Source organism: Rhea americana, unplaced genomic scaffold (genome assembly GCF_003343005.1).
Source record: "Rhea americana isolate MKP2758 unplaced genomic scaffold, rheAme1 scaffold_49, whole genome shotgun sequence".
Taxonomy (NCBI): Eukaryota; Metazoa; Chordata; class Aves; order Rheiformes; family Rheidae; genus Rhea; species Rhea americana.
Genome location: NW_028186634.1, coordinates 4,276,284 through 4,302,739, shown reverse-complemented (window position 1 = coordinate 4,302,739; position 26,456 = coordinate 4,276,284). Strand labels below are relative to the sequence as shown.

Here is a 26,456-nt window from a genome sequence, read left to right as displayed (position 1 = left end):
CAAGAATTTTGGTAAGAGACTGGCTCTTGGTTTTTTTGGTCTCATTGTCACATTGGTCCAGACTTCAGAAGGTTTTTTCTTTGGGGGAAGAAAAACCATTTTTTTGAGGATCTGATGTTGAAATATACATTGCTTTGCAAATACAGGAGTGCCTCAATATTAACAGCCAGCTGGAGTTTAAAATTTACGTCTGAAAAAAAACAATGCATATTTTTTGTATTTTTAAAGACAAAAATGAAACAGGCTGAATAAATATATTTTTCAAATTTCAAACAAACAAAAAGTAATAGCTGAATAGGACACATTACCCTTCACTTCCATTGTCTTTACTTCTTATTGTTTAAGAAAATCAGACTGCTTTCCACCCAACTATCAATACAATTGCAGACCTGTACTATATTTAATAGCTAAAAAGAATTCTCAAAAAGCTCAATTCTTTGATACATTTAATGATAATTCGTTGACCAAGTGAGAGTGACAGAATTGGAAGAGTGTGTTATAGGACACTCCTGCTTCTTAGTATGTAGGACCTGTGGTCCACCTAAAGAGCTCAGTCAAACTGAGCTCAACAAGTGTAGATGATGGATTCAGAAGCACTTTTCCCTCATACCCCTCTCTTTCTCCCATCTTTCCCTGGTGGCTAAATATTGGTTAAATAGCTTCCTGTCCCTGGGGAAGGCTCCCCGACTGCCCTCCAGGAAGAACACAGCATACAGAATGATTTTTAGTAATATAGTACAGCCTGATCATTACATGAAAGAGCATCCATCCAAACAAACTTTTCCCTGCAGTATGATCGTGGGTTAGGAACTAAAATAAAGTTTAGAAAGAACTGCCTTCCAAGCTGGGACATTTTATCTGCACTGTTAGCTCTCTCCCTCTGTTGTATGCTAAGCAGACACCACATGCCTTTTCTCCCACACTGTGCCTGAATATCTCTAGTATCAGTCAGCTGATTTGTTGCTGAGATTAATTATGCCATCAGGGATTATGTTTTTTTAAAACTTTGTTGTCAGGCTTCAGGATTTACTCTTATAAAAACACAGTCTCCCAGCTTCAGCCTATTCATGTGTGCTTTGGCATTAGCTCTTAGAGGTAAAAACTGCCCTTTTTGTTATGTGCCCTGTGCCTGGCACAATAGGTCATCAGCCGGGAGCACYGAAACAATTACCTCTCTCTTTACTATCAGGACAGGCACTAAGCTACTGTAAAAGCAAAGCCTGGAGGTGGTGAAAACCTGTCAGACCATTTAAAACGAAAAAGTTGATTTTAGCAGGCAGAAGTCAAGTCTAGAGATGTTTTATTCCTTTAAGGAGGAGTTCAGGTAGGCCTGGAATTTGAAAGGGGGAAAAAATTGTGAGTGGGAAATACTGTAAGTGTGGGAGCCAACTTCTAAGAGGGAGTGATAAAATAAGTTGTTTTTCTTCATAGGATCCCTCTTTTACAAATGAATTGCTTYGCCTAGTGTGCCAAACCATTCACTTTGAGACAGAACTTTCAATAAAGAGGAGTAGAAACTACGGGTTCTACTGCCAAACACCCTGTCCTTTTTGGCATGTTGTTTYCCCCTCCTAAAATACTTTTGGCCAGTTTTCCTATCTATCCTAATTTCATGCTGTATATCCGCCACTGCAGAACCTGCTGATACCAACAGCTGCAGACATTTCCAGGTTTTACTCTGTTGTGGATCCAGAGAACAGTCTTTATTTTATTCAGATCTATCCCACTGTACTGTAAACTTTAACTGCATTTTTCAGTTGGCTATCTGTATGAGAAACYTAAAAGGCTATAAACAGTTTTGATACAGTTAGTCACACTAAATCAGCTACATACTATGTYGGCCTTTTTGAGGTCAAATACCTCTAAATACATAGTTAGGGACTTTTATGGTAAAATGTGTACCCCACAATACTTACAAAATGCTTACTTGATAAGCACTTCATCTGGTAGATTTTTAATTCTTCTCGAGACAGTATAAAATGAGGCTTCAGTTCCAGAAGCTGCCAGACTTGTGCTCTTGACACTCATCTAAAATAAACACTGAATCTTACATGAAGCCAAAAATTTTAACTTGCTTAATGAGCCGACTAACAAGACAAAAGTAAAGACATTTTTTTGGTATTAAAAAGTTTAAAAGGTACTTTTTACTGTATGTGTTAGACATACCTACAATTTCTTCCTCCTTTACAGAATGATAGGTGAGGAAGAGTACTGGACTTGCATCATCGTTAATTAATCCCTTTTTTCTAGTAGCTGATTTTCAAAAGCACTGATTATCGGCATATCCTAGGTAGTGAATGGTAGCTGTAGGCACTCATAAATGTTGAAAATCAGACTATTAGTGTTTGTACTTATCCTGCAAACACACCATTTGAAAACACTCCTTTTAGTAACAGGCAGTTTACTTTTTTTTTGTCAAAATCAGTTGACTAATTACTMTATTAATCATTCTTGTAGTGTTTTGAAATGCTTAAAATTAATAACCATTAATACTAAATAGTTAATACACTATAATGGATTATGATCAAAATTCATATGCCAAAAAATTAAGCTTATGATAAATAAACTTGGGAAAATTTAGACAGGGCCGTAAATAAAAATTTAATTCTCACTAAAAAGTAAAACAGTATGGCACATGACAGTATCATCCGATCTAGACAATATAATCGTGTTATACTTATTGCATCATAATTTGAGGGTAACATTTAAAGTAAAATATGTAAAGAAACGAAATCATTAGATTTACTTCCTTTAATATTGAACAACCAAAGTTTCTCTTTTGTACATAATCCAATTTAAAGATAATATAATTAGCACTTCCAGCATTAACAGTCTGTATTTACAATTAATGAGATGGGGTGAATAATCTAAAGAGTATTCAAATCTGTATGAAACAAATCAAAATACGAAGATTTACAGTAGGCTCAAAATCCAAGACTTTTCCATTTCTGGAAGCAATTTAAAAGGCTTTGTCTTCTTTATTACTTGTAAGGGTTCCTGAAATGATGATTTTGTCATAGTATTTTAAACATTTGAAATCTTCAGTAATGCCTTCATTATTTGTACATGACATTAAAAATTAATTCCAATACTTCTATTTCACTTTTCACTTGCTTGTAGACCAGTCTGAAATCTGATGAAAGGATAACAAGGAAATTTACTATGTAATCCTAATTCCATGTTCCTGAATATACAACAGTTGGAAGTAGATGATGTCAGTCCATTCCAAGGGTTATGTACACAGAAGTTACAAAATGTTCTTTGCTCTTGCATAAAATATGTCCAYGGTATCAGTGAGTGGGGAGCTTCAAAGTTTTTATGGACTGCTGCTGGCATGGACCTTTGTTGATTGAAAATAAAATTCCATTTCAGTCTATTGTTCTGGAAGCAGTGTTAGAAGTTAATCATCAATCCCTGGTGTTTCACCCTGCTGTATTCTAGAGGCTATTCTAATGGCTTCTTCCAAAGACTGCTGTTCTCCAAGCTGAAAAAATGCATTTAARCATAAATAAATCCAAAATGTTGCATAAGATAAAGGGTATAAATTTATAAAGAAAAAATAAAAACGAAACCAAAGATCTAGATACAAATCAATATTTTAACACAAGTAAGTGAGATCAGTACTGTCACACCTCTTTCGAGTAAAATATACTAGCACATCTCTAATCAGTATGAAAATAAAGATACCCTCTGATAGCAAAATAAACAGAGTTTCAAAGCATCTACTAAATAYATTTTCTTCAAAGAATTTAATTTTAATATATAATTTGTTAAAATATTGTATCCTCCAGATTTAAAATTTTCAAGAGCTTCTACTTACCTACCAATATCATATATAACAAAAGCAATATATAAACGCAGTTAAATTAAGTATTTGAGTAAGGTAGCATACGGTCAATCATTTACCCTAGATGTTTCCCTCAAGCTCCTACACAAACATGATTTTCTTCCTGCTAAAAAAACTATTCACAAAAATACTTGTCTTAGTTTTGTTTTCAGTTCATTTCTAGCTAGAAGTCTAATTTGTGCATGGTTTCCACCTTTTTCAAAACTAGTCCAATTTAAATTAAACTTCTTCATACCTAGAAATTACTATTTCATTGCATTGCTTCGACAATGTGAGGAACTGTTTATAGAAACTGCTGCTTTGCACTGTACTGGTTACACACACAAACAAAAGGTGGCTTTCCAGGGATTTTTTATTTTTAATCTTTCTGCAAAACTGCTTACATTTTAATTTTTCACTATTAGTATYTCAGGCTTTAAATAGCATAGATTCAGTTTGCCAGGTGAGTTGTTTTATCTATATAGGTAAATTCAAAACAATTTACCTTTGAGAGCTTGGCATTCCTGATCAACTTAATATGTAATGTTGAAGAATGAATGAAAGTGCTTTTCCACTGGAGACCTGCGACTTTGAAGTACCGTATTACTGAATATATATGTCATTCTTCCATGAAAGATTCACTTGGCCTCAAATCTGGCCCTCTGCCCCTTTGTTCTTTTTTTCTGTTTATGTTTTTGTTATTTTTGAAGTTCCACTAGTTGATTTGGAAAATAAGCTGCTTATTATTGCTCTTCCCTAATCCTATATACTATTTAAAAATAAGATGATATCATTATGTGACTGTTTTATCAGGGGAGCCAGATTTATTAGATTCATTTCGTCACATGACTAGGAGCTTCTATCTCTAGAAATAAGAAACATTCCAGAAAACTTACCTGTACGGCAATCTGCGTTCCATTGGATGTAGCCAACAATGTAACAGGTCTAGTTTCTGTAGTCACTAAATGGTGCCCATGTTGCTGATGTCCCATTTCAGATGAGGCACTATGAAATGCTGCTAAGTCTTGAGCCACAATAGCAACCTTGAAGATCAAAGGAAGAAAATTATCTGGATTGTAGAACTGTTACTATTACTGATCTCATACAATAGTTAACTTTGAAGTATTATTATTTATGAGAATAATTTTATTCTGCAAAACATAAATTTTTAAGAAAASTTTAAGAAACAAAATGATGGTAACTTATCTATTAGGTCTCAAAATACAAATATCCTTAGAAGTTCACAGTAACTGTGTCTGTAAGCCTGTGATTATGTATGTATACAGAGCATGCTGATTAATAAATACAGTCATTTTCACATGGCTCTTTTTTACAACATTGAAATAAATTTTAAATAAAAGAGGGATTGAAAATTGTATGACTATATTTCTATTAAAAAGTTAGCTACTGTTGCTGTATATTAAAAGCAAAAMGGCAAAAAATATACTTACACAAATGTTTCTTCTCTGCCAAACAAACTACAGTCATGTTAAGTGATGATAAAGAGCTAGGATTCATACTGGATTGTATTTTTAGCTCTGCCACACATTTGTTGTGTGACTTAGGTAAAATTCTTAGCATCTCYGTGTCTTGTTTTTCCTATACCTAAATTGATTATTTGATTAACACCTAAGAAATTGTTCTTGTTCTTAATGCTTCTAAAACATTCTGAAATATTCTGATGTAAAGCACTAGAGAAGAAGACATCATAKTATTATGAGGAAAATGCGACAGCCAGGTACAGGAAACTGCTCTGATAAATGTATCTATGTGAATGGTAATCCTGTGTGTCTATTTTATGTCATCTTACAATGGATCATTACATATATACACAGGAAAATACTTTACCTGCTGCCCTTCAGTGCCTTCTGCAGTAACCATTGCTACTGAATGTGTTCCTGCAGAAGAGATGACAGCATCATGGGCAGGGACTGTGATAGTGGTGCCATCTTGTGTTACCATAGTGATAGTATTTCCAATGGCCTGCATATCAGCCTGAGATATGTTGACCTGAAACACAAAATCATTTCTGAATTTAAAAAGGTTCAATTGCTGCTTGAATGATACCTGAGTTTAAGCTTTCAGCAACATAAATACGTTTACAGGTAAAAACCCAGGATGTATAAATGTTTCTAAATGAGATTTGAGAAAAGATGTCACATACTTAAAATGTAACAGTATTTATCAAATAAAGTCCTGCTAGTCAGTAGTGCAGTTTCTTCATTTGAAACAGAATGTGTAACAATCCAGCATGAAAAGGCAACCTGTTCATTACAGTGTCGATAAAAATATTTTAAGCAGTGTTCTCAAGTAACACATTGGCCATAGGCAATTATTCCACTTCCTGATAGGCATGCATGTATTTCCTGAGAATCATGGTCCCTCTTTGGCCCAGTCTTTCTTTCTTGGACAGAGCCCATAYTGTATTTATCTTACTGATGGGGATCTGATATTCCATGATCATTCAGACCCATAAACCTATTTACAGAAATAAAACTATGTCTCAGTAATAGCAAAACTCAGCATACTCGTCAGCACAGTCTACAACTCCATGTTCATCAGATCATACCCTAAAGAACTGCATGAAAGATCATCTACTGGTATGTATTACCTAATGGATAGTGCAACTCACAGTATTACCATGTGACATACTTTTATCTTAATGGAAATCTTAAAAAGGCCTCTGTTGCTTTAGGAGTTAAAACATGAATAAAAATAATGATATGAATTTTTAATGTCTCCAGTGCAAGATGCATTAATGCATTTAATAYCTCCACTGCAAGGGCATCAGACATGATATGTGATTTGATATCATGTGTGATTTATAAGGCAATAAAACATCACAGAACTAAAGTCAAGCTGAAAGGTAAYGGAAATAAATGCAGTAACTCCATGTTAAGGCTTCTGCAGGCTTTCATTTTTAAGTTGAAAAACACMCGTTACTTAGCATTGCTGCAATGTTTAGGGCCTGTAATGTAACAGCTCTCTTAATATTTAATCTCTGAATCTGATTTAGAAGACATCTTCCATATGCTTTTTGTATTTCTACTACTTTCTTAGTTGAAATATATTTTTCCCCATATGCCAAASCTAAACAAGACAGTAAACAATTATGTCTTTGTGTTAAAATCCCCTTCAATGAAATTGCATATTAACTCCTTAAAACAAATTATCCATAGAAATTATCAAAGCATTCCTCATCCTGGTCCTCTTTTGTTTATGTTAGAAATGGTAAAAGGATGGCACACTAGCAAACACCTTTTGATAGGTGGGCAAAAAGATTTTATTTACCAAAAATGTGTGCTGATAGATGACAGAGAAGATTAACAACCAGATAATGAGTATTTAGGGAATTCTTGGAAATCTCAGAAACTAGACTGTATATACAGCAACTGCCATAACAGCCTAAAACGTGAGCAAAATGGACTTGCAGAATTTTCAAGACTGCCAATTTAAATGTGAATAGTGAAACAAACCTAGCTTTGTGTAATAGAGTTTCAGATGTTACAATATATTTTTTAATGTAGGCACTCCAGAGGAAGCCCAATCCTAACATATCCTGACCCAGTTCCAAAACCATAAGAAATCTAAGCTTGTATTTTTCAAGGATCCTAAATGATGTTAGACAGCACATGGAGCATCTACAGACAAAGAGCAGCCTCGGTTCTCAGCACACTGCTGCCAGTTCATTAGCGCCGCAAGTACTTACATGCTGGGTTCCATCCTGGGAAATGAGCGCTACTTGTTGACCTAACCCTGACTGAGTAACTGTAGCAACTTGTGCAGAAATGACATCTTCTCCCTCGACACCTGTCACATAGGTTATCTGAGAGCCTTTGAGAACATCTTCACCTTGACCTATTTGATACAACAAAAGCAAGAAGGTAGTTTGCATACTCTGAATACTGGCAGGAAAGCTAAACGACAAGGATTAAGTGGCAGTCTGATTTGAAGGTTTTAAACACTACAGTGTGAAAAAGAGAAAAATAAAAGAAGGAAAGATACCAAAATCAAGTCAGAAAGTCCCAAATGACTGTTTTTGGACCCTGCGGTACAGTCTTTTAGCAATGAGTTATAAGACATATAAATACTAGACATTAAGAAAATAGGTATTCAGTTTATAAATAAATATCAAAATGGTAACAAACATTTTTGATGAATTCATTAAATGTTAACTTCTCCATACTAGAGGCTTCTTGCAAGCACAACTGTCAGCTTATTAAAAGTTATTCATTAACAAACATACAGAAGAATACAGTGATGCCTTTGTGTGAAGATTTAAGTAAGTTTACTGTCTTAATAAATGTTTAACCTCAAGAAGTGCAAATCTTATCACTCCCTTAAAAGGTGGCATCAGAACATAGAAATTTTTTTGCTTAAAAGGCATGCAGTGCAGTTTCCCAAATACATGAAGTAAAACCACTTTTCAGACCAATACCGTTTCCACGTGTTTTTCCTATCCTCAACCACATCTAAAATCAGATTTTAGAAAGCTACTTTTCTTCTCTCGCAATATATTCTTCAGTCTGATCTTTTATGATCACAGAACTCAATACCCATGATACCATGAAAAATATTTTCTAAAGAATACTAGAGCACATGAGCTTATTTTCATTACTGCCTCTACACCTGTCTATAGAAGCTGCTATTAACTTTACAGCAAAATAACTCAATATCAGAGTGCTGCACCAACAGATTTTTCCTTCTCTCAAGACAGTGCCTTGAGAGGCACAACAAACTGTCACCAACTATAGTATTATACATATTCTTAGAAAACCCATTCAGAAAAATCAGGTATATTGCAAACATAAACATTTCAGACTCCTGCAGGTTCCTTCCTACGTTCATATTTATAGCAAATCTGTTTATAGCAGGTTTGCTGGGACTGCAATTTAAACTTCTCTTGTATTCTCAGCCTGCTATAAACCAGGTTTATGATCTGCTCAATCAGTTGCTCAGTTTCTGTTTACAGGTTAGCTACCATACTAAAAAGTCCCATGAAGAAGTTAAATAACTTTATTAAATACTTCAGATTTTCATCTGTGCTTTTCAATTCCTTGGTTACAAAGAACAGCAAAATATTATCCAATTCATTTTTACTGTTATAACAGGAGATGCAAAGACTACARACTCTAACCTGGAGGTGGCTCAAAAAAGGCCTCTTGTTCTTCTTCAATGGGCTCTGTGTCATTGTGTGCTGTTCGCTTGTGCATAGCAAGTGTGGAAATCTGCTTGTATGTTTTTCCACAGTGATTACAGTTATATGGTTTGGAATGAGTATGTACAACGTGGTGTTTGTATAAACTGGAATACTCTGTGAAACGTTTATCACAACCAGGAACTGTACAGACGTAGGGCTTCTCCCCTATACGAAAAAAAAGGCATAAAAACAACRTTATCTAGGATGCACACAAAAAAATTCTCAACAAATTTGTAGGCATTTAGTGACACACCTTAATTACCAAACAAACTCCAATTTCAGTGACAACAGTGAAGCTCACCATGTACCAGTGCAGCATCTTGCTATCTCTTTTTAAAACTACTGCCAATAAAAGTTGAGCCTTTTTCTCTCCCTAGTGTTCCATCTAAAAATGTCCTTCGAGTGAAGACAGAATGGTAGTCTGAAAGCTGCAATTTACAGAATCTTTAGAAAATGACACTAAAGATGAAAGCAGATACAAACTGCTTCACTGAACGACATAGCACTCCAGCCTCCTGGGAAGCCAGCCTTAGCATCAGTTTGGCATCGTATTGACAATTTTGTCCCTTCCGTTCTTGGAAGCCCCATAGTTTTCCTCAATTGTACTAGTGTAACAAAGTAGCTGATAATTTCACTTATTTTTGAGACTTTAAACTCTAAAAATACCTATAGGAAGCATATGTTTAAACAATTATCATTTAATATAAAAATCTTGCACCTAATATCAATGAAACAAATGCAAAAATTACATGATAAACTAAAGATATAATCTGAGAAATAAAACTTACCTCCATTAAACTTGTCAGTGCTTTTATAAACATGTAAGGCTATAAAGATAATGGCTGTCACTAATGTTTGTATTTTAGAATGTTCTAATTTGTGCAGATGACTTTCCCTACCAATCAGACTAGGTAACTGTTTTCCCCTGTAGTCTAGGAATGTAAGGTTTTGACCATCACTCCAGCAGCAAGGGAAAAACAACTGGAATGAAGAGTGACTCACAAAGGCAAGCCAAACTCCAGCTCAGGCTTGTACTTTACTATTATTTAAGAAACAACTCACCACAGAGGCAAGCCCCCAAACCATGTTAAGGATTTAGCCCTATGTCCACCACACACAAGATTTTGCACTGGTTTTAAAGAGCTTTGGATCCAAACCAAAATTAATCTGTATTGAGAGCAAGGTGCAAAAAAWTTTTTTTTAACTACAGTCAGTGGAAGGAAGATGAGGCCCAAACAAAAGTATCAAACCAGGACATATAAAATTGTCTATAGCCCTGTTAAAATGCATCAAAACAGTGTTCTCAAAGGAGAATGACAGAGCAGATTGACCTTCAAAGAACTATACAACATAACTCATATACCTGTGTGTATTCTCACATGATTCTTATAATTAGTTGCACTGGCAAAAGCTCTCCCACATCCTGGCTCTGTACAGTAATAAGGTCTTTCGCCTGTATGTGTCCTGATGTGAACCTTTCTAATATTAGATGTTGTAAATGACCTGCCACATCCTTCAAATGGACACTTAAAGGGTCTTTCACCTGGGGGGGGTGGGGGAGAAAGAAAAAGCACATGTGCAAAAGTTATAAAAGAACACAAAAATTACTAATTACACTTAAAGTGAATGCAGGAATCTAAAACTATGTAATTCTCTAATTGAGAGTATCCATCATAAATACCATGAATATGCTGCTAGAGACTGCTCTATTTATTAGCCAAATCTGGCAAAGTTTAGGAAAATTATACTGATTGTAAGCTAAATTATCATGCATTTAATTAGTATTTTATGATTTATAAAACAGACTCAGTTGCTTGGAATACCTTTCACACAGTCCACATTCTAATATGTATTTAACTCCCCCAAAATTCATATACATATTATCCAGAATAAGTATAGCATACCGTTTGTACATTTATCAATTGTACTTCATAACATGAAAAGAATCCATTCATGATTTAGCATATAATCAAAATATAGATGAATTAGTAAAATTCATTACAGAAAGCATTTGAACTACAAGAGCAAAACCAACTTTTCAAAAAGACACAGCCCAAAACCCGAATTTCAACCCTCAAAATCAAATCAATTACAATCGTCTTTTTAAAAGAAATCTATTTGCGTAAGATAGATTTAAACACATTAAACTTACATCATTCCACCAAAGCATTTCACCATGAATGATAACTCTGATCCCTGTCTACTATATCCTTCAGCTCTATCGAAACACAGAATTACCCACATGGGGTGAGCTCAGAGGGTTAAGGCAGAATGCCCACTCAATATGCTACTCCATTGCGATTTTACCCTTCCCAGAGCTAGTTCGTTCCACTCACTGTACTGTTTACCAAAATGAAGAATCTCAGAGCAAGAGAGGGCAGATCATTACTACAAATACAACATTAAGTATTTAAACACAGAAATAGAAAAGTCCTGATAGAGACATTAATACCACAAAACTGCAAAGTAGTTAGCTCCTTGGTAGAGGAAACTATAATTCACTCCCTAAGGCAGCTATTAGGGAAAGGTTTTTCAGTTTCCTGCCAAGGCGGTATGCGTGTATTTAAGTGTACACACCTCAGTGTTGTGTTGCCATGGCTCCCCTAATCCCTGCTTCAACACAGAACCTCAAATTTCAGCCAGAAAGGAGCCAGGCTGTGCAGTCCACCCTGCGCAACACCAGCCCTTCCCCAATGGCTACAGCAGGGTTGTTCCTAAGGAAGGCCCACAGGAATGTCGCCCAGCGGGTCTGGGAAGCTGGCCTCATCTTTCTAAGGCACTTCTTAAAAGCATTTCCAGGTGAYTGCAATTTCTGGTAGTAGAAATGCAAAGTAAAAACTCTTTAAGCTCTACCCCAGCTCAGCTGCAACACACAACAACTCAGCACAGATCTCTGAAGACGCACTCTGTCTCCGGTGCAAATTCCTGTGCAGCTGGCTTTTCTGACATTAGGATGTAGCAGAAGATAGGGCAGAGCGATGTCTGGGGATGTCATGGAAGAGCCTGATGCAAGCATTTAATAGCAGCAGAAAGTGAGACTGGACTGCTAGTAAAAGAGAGGAGAAAATCACTCTGGGCTCAAATGGGCAGAAAATCAAGAATGCTAAYGCTGCTCTACATGATAAAGGAATGAAAAGGCTCCAAAGCCAAGGCAGAGCACAAAGAGAGCCCAGACCTGTTTGCTTCCATCAGCTACACTATTGCAACCTGCAAAGCATAAACGTGTACACTACTCCGTCCACAGAAAGGACTTGGTGCAAATTTTCTCTCATTCTTTGGCTTGCTGCAACTATTCTTAAATGTGTAATYTCTTGAAGAAATCCCTGAACTCTGATCCATCGACTGCTGGGGGTCCATGTTTTAGTAATATTGTTCAAAGTGGTGAATGGTAACATAAAGCTGGCTTAAGTCTCATCTCAGCTGCTAAATTAGAATAAAGTGTATTAAATTCCCATGTAAACTTGTAGATCATATAGAAGTAAAATAAACAGCCTACAGATAATCAGTCTGTTGTCTATACTGTAGAAATCTTTCAGTTTATTGTTTGTACTTGATCATACTACACAAACAGTTTTGTTCTTAAACTGAACAGAGATGATATTTTTGTGTCCTCATCCTGATGTCCAACTTGACATCAACATAGCACTAACCACAACAGACTGTCTTTAAATATGGAAGTCTAGCAAAGCAGAATTATTTTAATATAATGCACTTTTATTGCTTTCATTCTTTTTTTTTTTTTTCCCCTGGTCATTGCCCTTCTGAATTTGAGAAAAACCTATTTCTTTCATTCTTTTTCTCTTTTTTTAGTCTCTAAAATTCAGAGATGAGTGGGAAAACTTGCAGGTCATCTAGCTRATGAATTAATGGAATTAGTGGAATAACATAGGTTAGTAGGTGGTAAGAGGTTATTCTTCGCATTTTTAAGCTTTTTTGTGGGTTTTTCTTCCAGATCAGGAGCAAAGGAGACATTGCACAAAATTGTTTGTACATATGTGTGCGCACTTACAGAATTTTGTAGAGTGCAGGATATGCTTTCCAGAATTAACTTCTGTTTTGGCTTTCAAGTGACTTTAATTAGACAAAAACATAAGATTTTATTTTTATATACATTTAGAAGTTTTAATAACCGTTGTTTTTGCATTATATTTTTATTCATTTTTTTGCTGTCAGAAGATAAGGGAAATCAGGATAATAACAATCTGAGAACCATCAGCCTTCACAAGGCCAGCATGCAAGTTATCTGAAAGTACCAAAACTTAAAAATATTGACAGAATTTCTAAAAGGTGATCTGCATTATTGAGGAAAAGTTCCTTGTTCTGTTACAGCTGCAATATCAATACATTCTGTCTACAAAGAAACTATAAAGGCACTAAGTGACTCAATGACTTTGCAAGGGTTACACTCAAAGTTAGTGCATTTGTAATGGCACAGTGAATGCTTACGCACTTTTCCAAGAACCGCTGCATGCTGGATTTGCAGTAAATGCTTACCATGCTGAAATGTTGAGCTCACTGGGCTTCAGAAAGAGAACATACACAGACTGAATTCATAAGTATAAGGTTATAAAATGATCAAAGAGAAAAAAAATCCACCTAACTCTAACCAACCAACCAAATAAAAAAATGTGAGTGATAATAGTACCTGTGTGGGTTCTGATGTGTTTCTGCAGGTCTCCTGAAGTCTTGAATGATTTGGTGCAATTTTCTTCTGTGCACCGATAAGGCTTTTCACCAGTGTGTGTTCGGACATGACTTTTTAGCCCATACCCTGAAGATCAGAAAGGATGTTACAACAGTATACATACCAAATTAAGATAATCAGAAAAAAAACATCAGGATCAAAACCTCTGCATGCCATTCCAATCAGGAAGCTCCCTGATGAGTAGAATTTTTTTATTCTACTCTTCATGTGCTTTTCATTCCACCACACAGAGCAGCAGAACTCTAGACACAATTTGGAAATTCTTTCTTCCCCTCCCTTCAAAGGGGTAAATTGTTATGATTATAACATGTAGACAAATATTCAGTCTTCTGAGGAATCTGTGTTTTCACATGCACTTTTTTTCTGTCTCTTACCACTACTATCCTCAAAATGGCCTTTAATTATTAGTTCATACAGCGGTCAACACATTTAGTGAGTCAACAGTAAAAGCTCTACTGCTATCCAGGCTCTGAGTCTACTATACTTTTTCTAAACCATATTATTAACATTGCATATATAGGTGTCAGCAGGCAGTAGTCATGGACAGTCTTTCCCTTTAAAATTACTTCCAGTAACTCATCATCATCAAAAATACCACTAGTCTTAATGAGCTAAGGCCCCTGTAAATTATTTTGCAGAGACTATTTTACCAAGATCTTCCCTCCTCTACTTTCCTGAAAAGATCATGACCAGAGAACCCAAAAACACCCATTTAACAAAAGGAATTTGAATCTTGTGGTCCACAAGTGGTTATGTATTTCTACAAGATAAAGTCAGTCTGTAAGAAGATAGCACCTGCTTTAATTTCACAGTGAGCTCACAATATATCCCTATAGCAGCTGAAATTCTTAATTTTGATTAGTTATTAAAAACATGAATGTCTACCAAGCTGCACATTCATTCTTACATCTAAAACAAAGGTTTAACAAACAAGCAAACTCAGTTTCATGATCCAACACAGTAAAGTTTCTACTATTCAATCCAAGAGCATTCARTACTTAAAATGTACTTGATCAACAACAAGGATTGCTGATCTAAAGTGGCACAATAGCTCTGCTTAAATGTGTGCTATTAATAGACAGAAAGATGGTTATAGCCATACATCAGTCTCTTGCAATGAGAGAGAACGTATCATTATTTAGTTGTGAAATCCCTTCACAAACACTATGCAATTAAACAGATGTATAAWCCTTTAAGTGTGTTTGTTTCCCTTTTGACCTTTCTCATCAGCGTTTCTTTTGTTGGTGAGGTCAGAGAAGCAGTATTAAATATATTAATTTATATGGAGTTCTTTTAGAAACACCTTACTTTTTTCTGCTTTCTAAGCAGAAAGCTAAAAAAAAAATACAGCCTTACATTTCTAAGCATCATACTAATTTGCATGCAAAGCAAAAGAATAAATTAGAAACAACTTTTGCTCTTTCACCAACTTCCATGTTTTATTACTCATAATTCCCTTTTACATGATCAAATGAAATGTCAGGTTGTGCATTATGCATGAATGGAGGAGTCTGTATGGACTACAGAATGTGTTTCATGAAAAATGTCACTCTGATATAAATTTGATAAAGAATACTCAAAACAGAGTATCTCTCATCAATGTTCTTGTCAACTTTGGACCAGAAGATCAGTTATTTGTTCACAGCCAACAGGTTCAGCTTCTTATTATCACCTCATTTAACTTATACAAGTTATTAAAGAAAAATCTGTTTCTTTAAACTGATAGTAGCATGACAGGTAAAAAATAAGAAAAAGAAAAGTATTTCACCTCATTCCTTCTCCAGTAACTAAGAGTTAAATCCTCTGCCTTTTCTATATGCTGCATTAGCTAGAATGTCGACTTTTTTTTTTTTTAGCTCTCATAAATGGACCCCAACCAGGAATAGATTCTTTACTCAGCAGTTAAATAAAAGGCAGTATTAAAAACTTGTATTTTTTATAAAGACAAACACTAACAGAGGAACTAGTGTACATAACATTACCTGTTGCAAATGCTTTACCACAACCTGGATGTTCACACTGATACGGTCGATCTCCTGTGTGTGACCTTTCGTGCACCTATCAAGACATCCAAAACACTGACTCAGTGAAATGTTTTATCCAATTCCATCAACACAGAAACCTAATTCTCAAAGACAATATATTTTGTTTCTCTAAATTTCATGTTCAAAAAGCATCTTCTTTTTAAATCAGTGATAAAAATTAATAAAATAGGATAATAGTGTTCTCCCTAAAACTAAAAATGTCTCTTTTCAAGGTCTAACCTAGTGCTTTCAAGTTAGTTTTACAAAAAACGTTTTTATAAATACATGCAGAGAAGCCATCAAGCAACGACATTAAGGACAACATGCACACATGCCACTGATTTTTTTACTCCAGTGAGCCCTTCTACAGATCCTCTTATATTGCATGAAAGAATGCAAAGGTGTGCTCTACAGCAAGTACACTGTTTTAATGTATAATCCATAGAGCGTCAGTTACTCACTGACTGCAGATTGTATTGTCAGAGGCAGAGATCCACTGCAAGGAGTTTACCTCATCTGCAGGTGATCAGCTCAGCCTAGAACTGGTATGTGGACTGCACTACACCTTTATTGTTTCGGTAATTCCTTTACTGAATTAAGAAAGAAGAGAACTAAGGAGTTGGCAGCTATAAAGAAAAGATGTTCCAGCTTTTCACTTTGAAGCTTGGATTGATTTAAAGAATTAAACTCTATGTTATGATGATAAAATATTTCAAAAAATTGTAATTTTTGCTGGATCATACAGAAATGTAAGTTAGAGTGAACAAAAAGTGAACATTTAATTTCCAGATTTCTGTGGTACTACTGTCAGAAGCTATTTCAACATCAGATTTCTTATATGCTGGCAATATAGGAGCTGAACATAAAAGTCACCTATTTGCTTCTATCCTGCTTTAAAAGCCAAATAAATAACAGAGAGAGTAAACATTTTTTTCCCTCATCATTCAAGTTATAGTGCATGTGTTTTATACAACATTGACAGGCAGAGTGTATTTTGCTTAGTCAGTGAATGTAGTCTATTTAATGACAAATTTTCAAAACCAGCCTCATCTCAGAACACTAAAAAAAAAATCAGCTGAACATCTGGGAGAATCAATTGTTGTAATATCACCCCAATAAACATTTGACAAAACAGCACCATTATGACTGGCTCTTCGTTCACTTCTATAACTTTTAACCATATACTTTGTAAAAAAAGAGGAAAAAAGCCTGCACAGCACCAATGCTCATTTTACATATTGTCACCTTAAGATGGTGAGCTGTTGTGTACAGTTTTCCACAGCCATCATATTCGCAACGAAAAGCTTTTTCTCCACTCTGCTGAGATTTTGCAGTCACTCTTGTCCCATGCCCTTGCAAGACAATCTAAATTTAAAAAAATACATAAAAATCAAAGAACAATATAACTGATCAGAAAACTCATACATTGTTATTTTCTAGTCAAGTCAGAGCTAATTCTAACAAGTTTCTTTTGTCTGTCTTTGCTAGGCCATATATTTCTTGGTCTTCAAGAAATAAAATATTTTGTTTTTTTGGTCAGCATAATTTTTAATGTAAGTAAACAGAGAAACTGTAAAAAGCCAGCAAATTTAAATGCATAAATTAATTAGTCAAATAATAGCAAAGACAAAACAATTTGACAAATAAGTCCAGTGGTAAGATGAACAAACTACTAGATAGAAAAGCCTTACACTACATCTACTGCACAGGTTCAGTTCCTGAGGGGAGTCAGCCATAAATCGGAGCACTTCAAAGATAAGTTCATGCAAAGGCCGAACGATAATTAAGAATGAGCACTTTTTGCAAATGAAAGAAAGCATTCTTGCACGTTGTTAGAGATGCACATGTTTTGATCAAAGGAGAGCAGAATGTAGCACAAATTACTAATTGTATAATTATTACATATATTATACAATTGTATAATGTAATAATTATACAATTAGTAATTTGTGCTACATTCTGCTCTCCTTTTTTGCATCTCAATTCAAGAAAAATTTAAGAGACATGCATACACTGAATCAAGAAGGAGGCAGAAGAAACCCAAACATAAACATTTTCATACAACTGTATGTAAAAGTTACAAAAAGATTCTTTATTTTAAACTACCCCCCTTCTTATGGATCTAATTCCATTCTAAATTGTCAAAAGAACATTTCACAGAATGGTTGAGGCTGGAAGGGACCTCTGGAGATCATTTAGTCCAACCTCCTTTCTCAAAGCAGGACCAACCGGAGCAGGTTGTCCACGACATATCCAGTTGGATTATGAATATCTCCAAGGATGGAAACTCCACAAGCTCTCTGGGCAGCCTGTTCCAGTATTTGACCAGCCTTCCTGACCCCTCTTCTATCCAGCACCATATTCCATGGAACTCTTCCAGCATGTTCCTGAACAGGCCAGAGTCTGCTCTCCTAAAGTCCAGGGTTGTGATCCTACTTATGTGCCTTCACTCAGGATCTTAGGGTCGCTGCAGACAAGGCTTCCCCTGACTGTCACATCCCCAACTAGTTTTTCCTTGTTTGTAACTATCGGGTCCAGCTGAACTTCTCTCGTTGTCTCCTCAATTACTTCTGTTAGGAAGCTGTCATCCATGAATGCCAAATACCTCCTAGATTGCTTGTGCCCTGCTGTGTTGCCCTTATAGTAGATATGAAGTTGGCTGAAGTACCCTGTAACACGAGACCTCCTCTGGTTGTCTGAAGAAGGCCTCATCTACTTCTCCTGATCTGCGATCTGTAGCAGATAACATCACCACCACATTGGTCTGCCCTCTAATCCTGACCCCTAAGCTCTCTGCTGGCTCATCACCCTTCCCCAGATACCTGGAGAAGATGCACTGGTAGTGCACTCTTGGTTAAACACCTGCATTTAAGATTTTTGGATTTGACTTTCCTGTCAGTAAACCTACAGGTATTTGTTTGCTGTTTCAGTACATAAAAATATCTATCTAGCTAAGATCAGCTTTAAAGCTGAAGTATTCTAAAATTTAAAAGAGATTTAACATATTTATGCAATCAACATGTTATTTCTAGTATTTGTAAGGAAATAACCAGAAATATTTTACCAACATTAAGATGGATACAAAGAGGAAAAAAAATCTAAAACAAATAGAACACTTAGGAAAAAAATCATTTGGAAATCACAAGCATTTGTTTGACTATCTGCAGAAATATGCATTATCTTTGTATTACATTAGTTAATGTGAGTTGAGGATTATTAAAAATTTACTTAGTGTTATCATTCAACAAGGAGAGACTTAGTATTAACATTTTTATTCTTAGATAATAATGCTGTCTAAAGAAATTAAAAAATCCAGCTGACAGACACAAAATCAAAGAACACAGCAAATAAAGCACCTTTATAACGTGAAACTTCCCAAGAGGAATTGTGTCTTTCGAAATTGTTTTAAATAGAAAAAAAAATGTAAAAGAAATCAAATACATTCTAACTTTGTTCAGAAAGTTAACTCAAGAGAAGAACAACAAACGATACAAAGATCTCAATCAAGATTTTTATATTGTATATATATAAACATCAGTCGTATGATTCTGCTCTTATTACGAACAGATGGGTATGACAGGCTTGAAAGGAAATAGCGTATCATATCCATTTGGCCACATATATTCTTTTGTCCTTACACATACACATCACACAAAGATTCAAAGAGGTTTTCTGTTTTTTCTTTGGTGTGAAACGTAACCATATGCAAAAGGTTTGAATGATTACTCTGCAGCATGACATCTGTTCTGTTCTTGTGTTACTGAGGACTTAAAAAGTTTATAAATATAAACTTAATTAATATTATAYCTAAACATAAGATTATTTTATCTCAAATAATAATCTGAAAAGTAGCTACAACAGATATCTACTTGCGTTAAGATATAACCATGGTTTTACATGGATTTACAGGAATTTAACTGAGAGGCTGGGGACACTCAATTTTTGATTGGCCAACTGAAGTCACCTTATGGAGTAAGAATTTGAGACTAAGCCTCGATACCTTTTGAAATATTAGATCTTTTTCCGTTTGGAATACAATGCTGCATAAGATTAGCTCATTTCCCTATGGCATATGGGTTGCCATATATGCAAAAGATTAAGCAACCTCTATTTTATTTTAATTTGTGCTGGGGCTGAGGTTGAATTCAATGTGTAACTGGATCTTAGTTACAAGTCATTTTGCTGAAGAGGCTCTTACTTCTTTGATGCAGAGCCACATAAGATCTTATTCTACTCTTTGAATTTTGCATTTTGACAGAATTGTATCCCCATTCCAACTGTGCAAACCCCTAATATTTCTCAATTTCATTTTAGAACTTTTAAATTAAAACCTTCTTGCTGAAAAATTGTTACTCTCCTATAATAACACCATGAAGGCGAACTGGAAGTATTGCTCTGCTTCTTTAAGGATTATTGGGTGCAACATGCTCATATACTCATCTACTTACAAACCTGCAATAGAGGTGGGGAATCTAACAGAGCAAGTGGAATCAAAATAAAGCACCAAAGAAAGAATAGTTGGAGGCATATGCTTGGAATTGGCTCTCTGAGAAGAAAATCATTCATTAATTGATCCAGTGATGCTTATGGTTTAARGACTATAAAAAGTAGGTTCATGCTCTGGAAAAGAATTTTTGAATTACTTAATCTCTCATTAATGAAATACTCGGGTGAAAGAGACAGCCTAAAAGTCTTGGAAATTTAATGTAATTTTTACTTACCTTTCAGGAGAAAAGAAAAAGAACAGAAAAGAATTTAAAGTATTTAAAGATCTTTATAAAATCCTGTGAATAGATTTTCCACAAAGTGAAAAATACAACCTAGCTGCATAGGTTTGAAGTAAAAAATTCCTGAGGAATTAAGCAGGAATTAAGCAGACCTTAGTTCATGGCTAAACAGAACTCCTACTGTGCACGTTGTTGGGCACAGAGAAGACAGAAGAAATAATTATTTTGTATTGTGCTACATACCTGCATTTTTTTATCTTGTTCATTTTCGCCTATCATTCCTGTGCCACTTACACTGTCATTTCCATCAATAGACACCTGAGAAATGAAGTCAATATGAGAAAAACATTTACAGGTTATTTTTATTTATCTGAAAAACAGAGGGATACAGACATTTCCTAAGGGCTTGCTATTCCGCAGCTCTCTAGCTCCCTCTTGAAACATGGTTATCCTACAGTACATTAACTTATATGAAAGTCACCACTTTTAACAGTTGCATTATATAATAGGTACAAAGGTGAGCATCTTAAGGTTGTCTTTAAACAAGGAAGAAAAAGACTGCAGGAACCAAATGTGTTAAATTAATAGACTGGCAAAAGCAGTGTAATAAATTAATAATATTGAGTTCTGACAGGAAAAAAAAGTATCTCTTTTARAAAAGGAATGCATCTTTCATTCTCTACTTAGCAGAATTTACTTGTTTCAAACAGCACAACTCCTTTGGAATCAAAATACCCATACAATATATTATATCTCAATTCAAGATAGTAAAMTTACAACAGCTAAGTAAAGACTCCTGCATTGCTCCAAATATATATTTTTTAAAGCAGTCTACATAAAGATACCTCTGCCTTCCAAGGAGCTTATAAAAATAATTGAGAGCGTATTAGATGTTAATTTGAAATTCTTATTCAATAAAGATATAATTGCCCTAGTTTAAAAAAAAAAAAAAAAACTCTCATGCATATCAACTTAGACAGCAATGTCTTATTAGTGACTGTAGGAAAAAATAATTTAAAGTAAACTTCACACAGTTTCTTAACTTAACTTACCCCTAGGTTGAACACAATACACTTTTACAATACACTATGCATTCATTATGCTTATGGCTGAGGATGCTGTACCTAAATCTAGTCTAAGTGATCTTATTCTCCTATCAGTTTGGCAGAAATCTAGCTCATAAGCCTATGCCCTTTCACTAAGGAGGTCACAGCAGGCTTCTGACAAGGTTATTGGTTGTGTAAAGAGCCTTCCTGAAAGGATCAACTACCAAAGTTTCCCTTGGAGATTCAAGATGAGATTGTCTATTCAGATTGCATAGTCTTTCTAAAATTAGAGCAATATTTTTTTGGCAATTTTGAGCTAAAACTCTGAACACCAAAGGAAAACTATACATTTTATCAGATAGATTGAAAAGGGGGGGGTCCATAAGCAGGTATTTCTCAGGTTTTCTTAAGGAAGTAACAGCCATTTTGGGACCTTCTCTTGAAGGATTTTTGAAGTTGGAAGGCGGGAGATGCTGCAGAGAAAGAGGACTTGAATCACTTGATTCTGAATTTCCTGTTGGCAGAGTAAGGAACTGGTAACATGAAATGAGAAGTTCATCAAGGACACTGGAAACAAACTGCATGTGCATGCTTGCACACAAATGTACATACATACACACACATCCCARGGGCTGTATTTTTAAACAGCTGGGATGTTGCAGGAAAATAGCTTATGCAAGGGAATAATGTATTGTAACTTTTCCCCAGTTTCATTATATATCCTCTGTCTTCTTCAACTGACAGCAGTAATCTTTTTTCCTCTGGTTASTGTGGGAGAAAATAAGCTCCAAATTAACAGGACTCTAATTAGATCTTATCTGGTCTTCAAATTCCATGCCTAAAGCAGAGGCARAAACAATGAAAAATGTACACGTTCCAATACTGCTAGCAAGCTCCTGCATAGCCTTCTTGGTTCTCTTTGTATGCACTCTCTCACACAGTTCCTACACTGATCTTGCACTGCATAACTATCTTTGCTATTTCTACCTGTTTTGTAAGGAAGGACAACAGAAAAGAAACACTATTCTCCAAATACTCCTTATTTTTTTCCTTTTTTTTTTTTTAAGTTTTGAGGAGAAAACCTTCAGAGCTAATGAAAAAAGTAACACACACACAATCTTGAAACTTTCTGTAATCTTGGGAGAATTCGACCCCAAAGGAAGATCTCTGTTTGCCAGGGAGATAGTTGCTATCTGAGAAATTTAAAGAGTTCCTCTTAAAAGACTTCTTAGCTTCTGAAGCTTTAGTCTACCTTCAATTAAGAGCGTAAGAACAGCTTACAGTCCATCTAGTGAACAGCTTGCTTTCAAAAGCAGCCAGTAGAAGATGCTAGAAAAGAGCATAAGAACAGGCCAAGCATATAGTGATACATTCCCAGAAATATTCTCCCAACCTTCAAGCAATTTATGGCTTAGGAACATCCTAACTAGAAGTCAAGTGTTTGTATTTAACAGCCCTGGACTCATTTTTCTTCTATGAATTTGTCTAATAACTCTTTGAATCCATGTTAGCATCCACAGTATCCTACAACAAGTAGTGCCATGTCTTAACTTTGTGCTGTTCGAAAAAGTATTTTTCCCTTGTTGCTCTTGAACCTGTCACCTGCTAGTTTAATTTGCTGTTTCCCAGTTGTTATATTACTAAATAAAATGATAAGTCAYTACCCTTCTCTGAACCACTTAAAATTTTATAAAATTTTATCATATCCTTACCTCACATATTTCATATGTTTGCTCATCATTGTTGCCCCTGTCTGTACCTTTTTTGATTTTTCTATACTAGCCAGTATGAATAGTACATGCTACCTTACCATGACCACTACATGGACATAGAGTATAGTCATTAGGCCACATTTCTCCTTATTTAAAAAAAAAAAAAAAAAAAAAAAAAAAAAAGGAAAGTGTGATAATTATTTGCTTTTTCACATAATGCAGATGCAGGATTAGGAAGCTTATTTCTCTAGCAGCACTTTTCAGAATATATCTCCAGATGAAAACTTAAAGAAAACAAATGTGTTTTTTTCCTAAATATGCATTAATATACTTCGGAATATACACTACAGAATTCAGAAACACGTTGCAAAAAACAGGAAAAAATGCAAATGTGTTGTTTCAAAATGCAAAATATGTCTGTTTCTTCCTACTGTATTCTTATAATAAATTAATATTGCACCTTCTTAAAAAAAAAAAAAGACAAGAGAAAGTTATGATTGCTTTAAAGCAAAATGAAAGAACAGATGGGGAATTTGTAAAAGTTTGTCACTACAGCTCAGCCTGAATTACCTTTTTGCTTTACGAAATCTTAAGAAATAGGCAAATGTAGCCCAATCTGACTGGCTGTCTTAGGATCTCCTCAATTATAGCAAATAGAATAGCATAGTGGAAAAAATAGTGTGGTAGTGTGGTCTTCTACCAAAATTTGACAGTTCTGAGTGACAGTAGAAGACTTATTTCAAAACTAATTCTACTTTTTTCCAGAACAATATAAGCACCAACAATAATCATCCAGGAACTGGGACACTGGAAAACTAAAAAGCCATGAAAATTGCACTGCCTATTAYTATAGTTACATCATGATTTACAGTTGTCCTTAAAGAATGAACTTTAATATGAGAAGAGCCTTGGAACTGCTGAAGTTCATTAGTGAACTACATGAATTTTGAGCATAACACTATGCTTTTATTATTAAAGCATGCATCAAAGAAGCTTTTTCCAAACTCAATAGCTGACTGATCACGTTTTACACTTTGTATCATGTGTTGTCCTTGCCAAATACACCAGGCCCTAGTCTTCTCAACTAAAAAAAAAAAAAAAACAACAAAAAAAACCCCACAACCTAAAAGCTTTCTAATAGTGTTTTTAGAGAAAGTAACTTACTTTTCTAAATTACTTTCCAAGTTAATCTGACTCTGCATCATTTCAGTGTTCAATTCCTTGTTCCTTTTATGCAACACTACGCATAGGAGCCGCTCATGACAATGAAGCACTGTCACAAACAATTTGGTGTACTCTCTTTTAAGAATCTGAATACTCTCTTAATTCCTATTTTATTTCTTAGATCACAGCTGCCTCTTACGGGCAAGTATCTCGTGATGCTACGTTCAAATCTTTTGGATAGATAAAAAGTCTTTCAGTATACCTTGGCTGCATATTGCTCCAAAGCACTGATGGTATCTGGATCGATGGCAGCATCTCCTGTATGAAGACCTGCCACTGTGCCATCAGCCTGAATAGCTAAAATGGTATCTGACTGTGGCATTTGCACTGTGTGGTGTATGTAGGCGGTAGTACCATCTTCCAGCTGGACTGCTTGTAATGCACTCTGGTCATAACTGTCTGAGAAATAATATTACAAAATGTTACAAAAGAAAAGGAAAAGCAGTGTCTGCATGTCTTCAAAATAAAGACGTTACATGAGAAACAACTGTTTAGGAAAAGGTCTCTGAGAAATATAACCACTTGAAACATTGCTATCAATAGCAAAGATTACATATTTCAGAACAACTCTTCCCATCGTATTTACTTCTGTCCACTTATAAAAGTGCAAATACATTTTTACATTGTTCTAATTACTTAGAAAATATACTGGTCTGGTTACTTACAAAGGAGACCATGTACACAAATATACCTTCAATTTCTTATTCACTCAATAAAATATAAATAATGTAACATATGTACTAGGAAGATTTTAATCATTTCAAGAATCGAATCATTCAAGTAACACATATGCAAAAGAAATACATAAAATATGAGATGACTTTTAAGGAAGAAATTCTTAGCAGATCTTTGTATTTGTTTCTCTTCACACTGCCATTCGTAGAACATAATTCTCGTCATACTAATTTAAACAAATTTAAAATATTTACTTGTTCACTTTTCAAAGAGAAGTAAGCGTATTTCTGAGAGTAGTGTCATCAGCTTCTGTAGAAGTCTAAACTATCATTTAAAATAAATACATTTATATTTTGGACTGTTAGCCATGAAATTTTCTGCACTACCACTTAATGGCAAGATCATCAGTAGGATGATCTTTAAAATTTAACTCAAAAAATTACTAAAAAAATGAAGCATACTAGCTTTTATTCTGTTTATAACTGCTATATAAAGTCCAAATGAAGAACTGAACCAGTCTCATTTTAATAATTTCCAGATGTCACTAAATAAAAGCAACAAGTAATCTACAATGGAAATCATATTAAATGATGTCATAGTTTAAATACAGTATCACATTTTCTATGCTGAAGTTCTGTTGAATGTAACAACAAATCACACTTCAAAAATACTTACCTTTGGAAGTGTGATGAATAAATGCTGTAGTGCCATCTTCCAACTGAACTGCTTGTCCATCTTCCAGACGTAGGCTGTCTCCTGTTCAGAAGAAAGAATTGCAATGCTTCAAAAACAGTTTGAAAAAGCCATTAGTTAGAAAAGTTGAACATTATTTACTAAATCTCTTCAAGATTGTTTGCATTAAAATAAGAAATCAAACTATTACAATGGCAGGTTATTAGTTAATATAAATATTTATCAATAATACTGTATTTTAAAATATACTTCTTGTATTACACTTACTACTTTTAGGCATGGGTACATGTTGAACATAAGCAGCAGAACCATCTTCTAGTTGAATCACCTGGCCATCCATTAATTTACCATCTGAAATACAGCATTAGATTCCTAAAAAATATTCTATATGACAYGCCATACTTTAAATACAGAAGAGATAATTCCTGGATTAAAATGTCAATAAAATCTCACAGAGAAATAATGTCTAGAGAAGAATAAGCACAGAATGACTATATAGTGAAGGATTCTGGGATCAAAAAAATGATAAAAAGTCTGTTAGTAGWAGTAAATATACCTCATTAAAAAAAATAAACTTTATGCTCTATCCAATGTCCAGAATGTTTGGTTTGAAATGTAAAGATC

The 26,456-nt window shown here is 34.8% G+C and overlaps 1 protein-coding gene across 2 annotated transcripts in view; it reads right to left on the bottom strand.

The window, feature by feature from the left end:
• Nucleotides 1-2,639: 2,639 nt before the first annotated feature.
• ZNF143 (zinc finger protein 143) overlaps nucleotides 2,640-26,456 on the bottom strand; it is a 38,488-nt gene continuing 14,671 nt past the window's right edge. Inside the window, exons 4-16 of one of the 2 annotated variants that reach the window (XM_085317198.1) lie at nucleotides 26,100-26,183; nucleotides 25,815-25,895; nucleotides 24,667-24,863; nucleotides 20,726-20,800; nucleotides 17,001-17,120; nucleotides 15,714-15,789; nucleotides 13,672-13,797; nucleotides 10,390-10,569; nucleotides 8,964-9,191; nucleotides 7,536-7,684; nucleotides 5,675-5,836; nucleotides 4,723-4,869; nucleotides 2,641-3,484 (exon numbers count right to left, since the gene is read on the bottom strand). In XM_085317198.1, coding sequence (XP_085173324.1) covers nucleotides 3,401-3,484; nucleotides 4,723-4,869; nucleotides 5,675-5,836; nucleotides 7,536-7,684; nucleotides 8,964-9,191; nucleotides 10,390-10,569; nucleotides 13,672-13,797; nucleotides 15,714-15,789; nucleotides 17,001-17,120; nucleotides 20,726-20,800; nucleotides 24,667-24,863; nucleotides 25,815-25,895; nucleotides 26,100-26,183 — 1,709 coding nt within the window. In that variant the 3' untranslated portion in view covers nucleotides 2,641-3,400. Of the gene's footprint in view, nucleotides 3,485-4,722; nucleotides 4,870-5,674; nucleotides 5,837-7,535; nucleotides 7,685-8,963; nucleotides 9,192-10,389; nucleotides 10,570-13,671; nucleotides 13,798-15,713; nucleotides 15,790-17,000; nucleotides 17,121-20,725; nucleotides 20,801-24,666; nucleotides 24,864-25,814; nucleotides 25,896-26,099; nucleotides 26,184-26,456 lie in introns of both variants that reach the window. The other variant, XM_085317199.1, reaches the window with a different exon arrangement.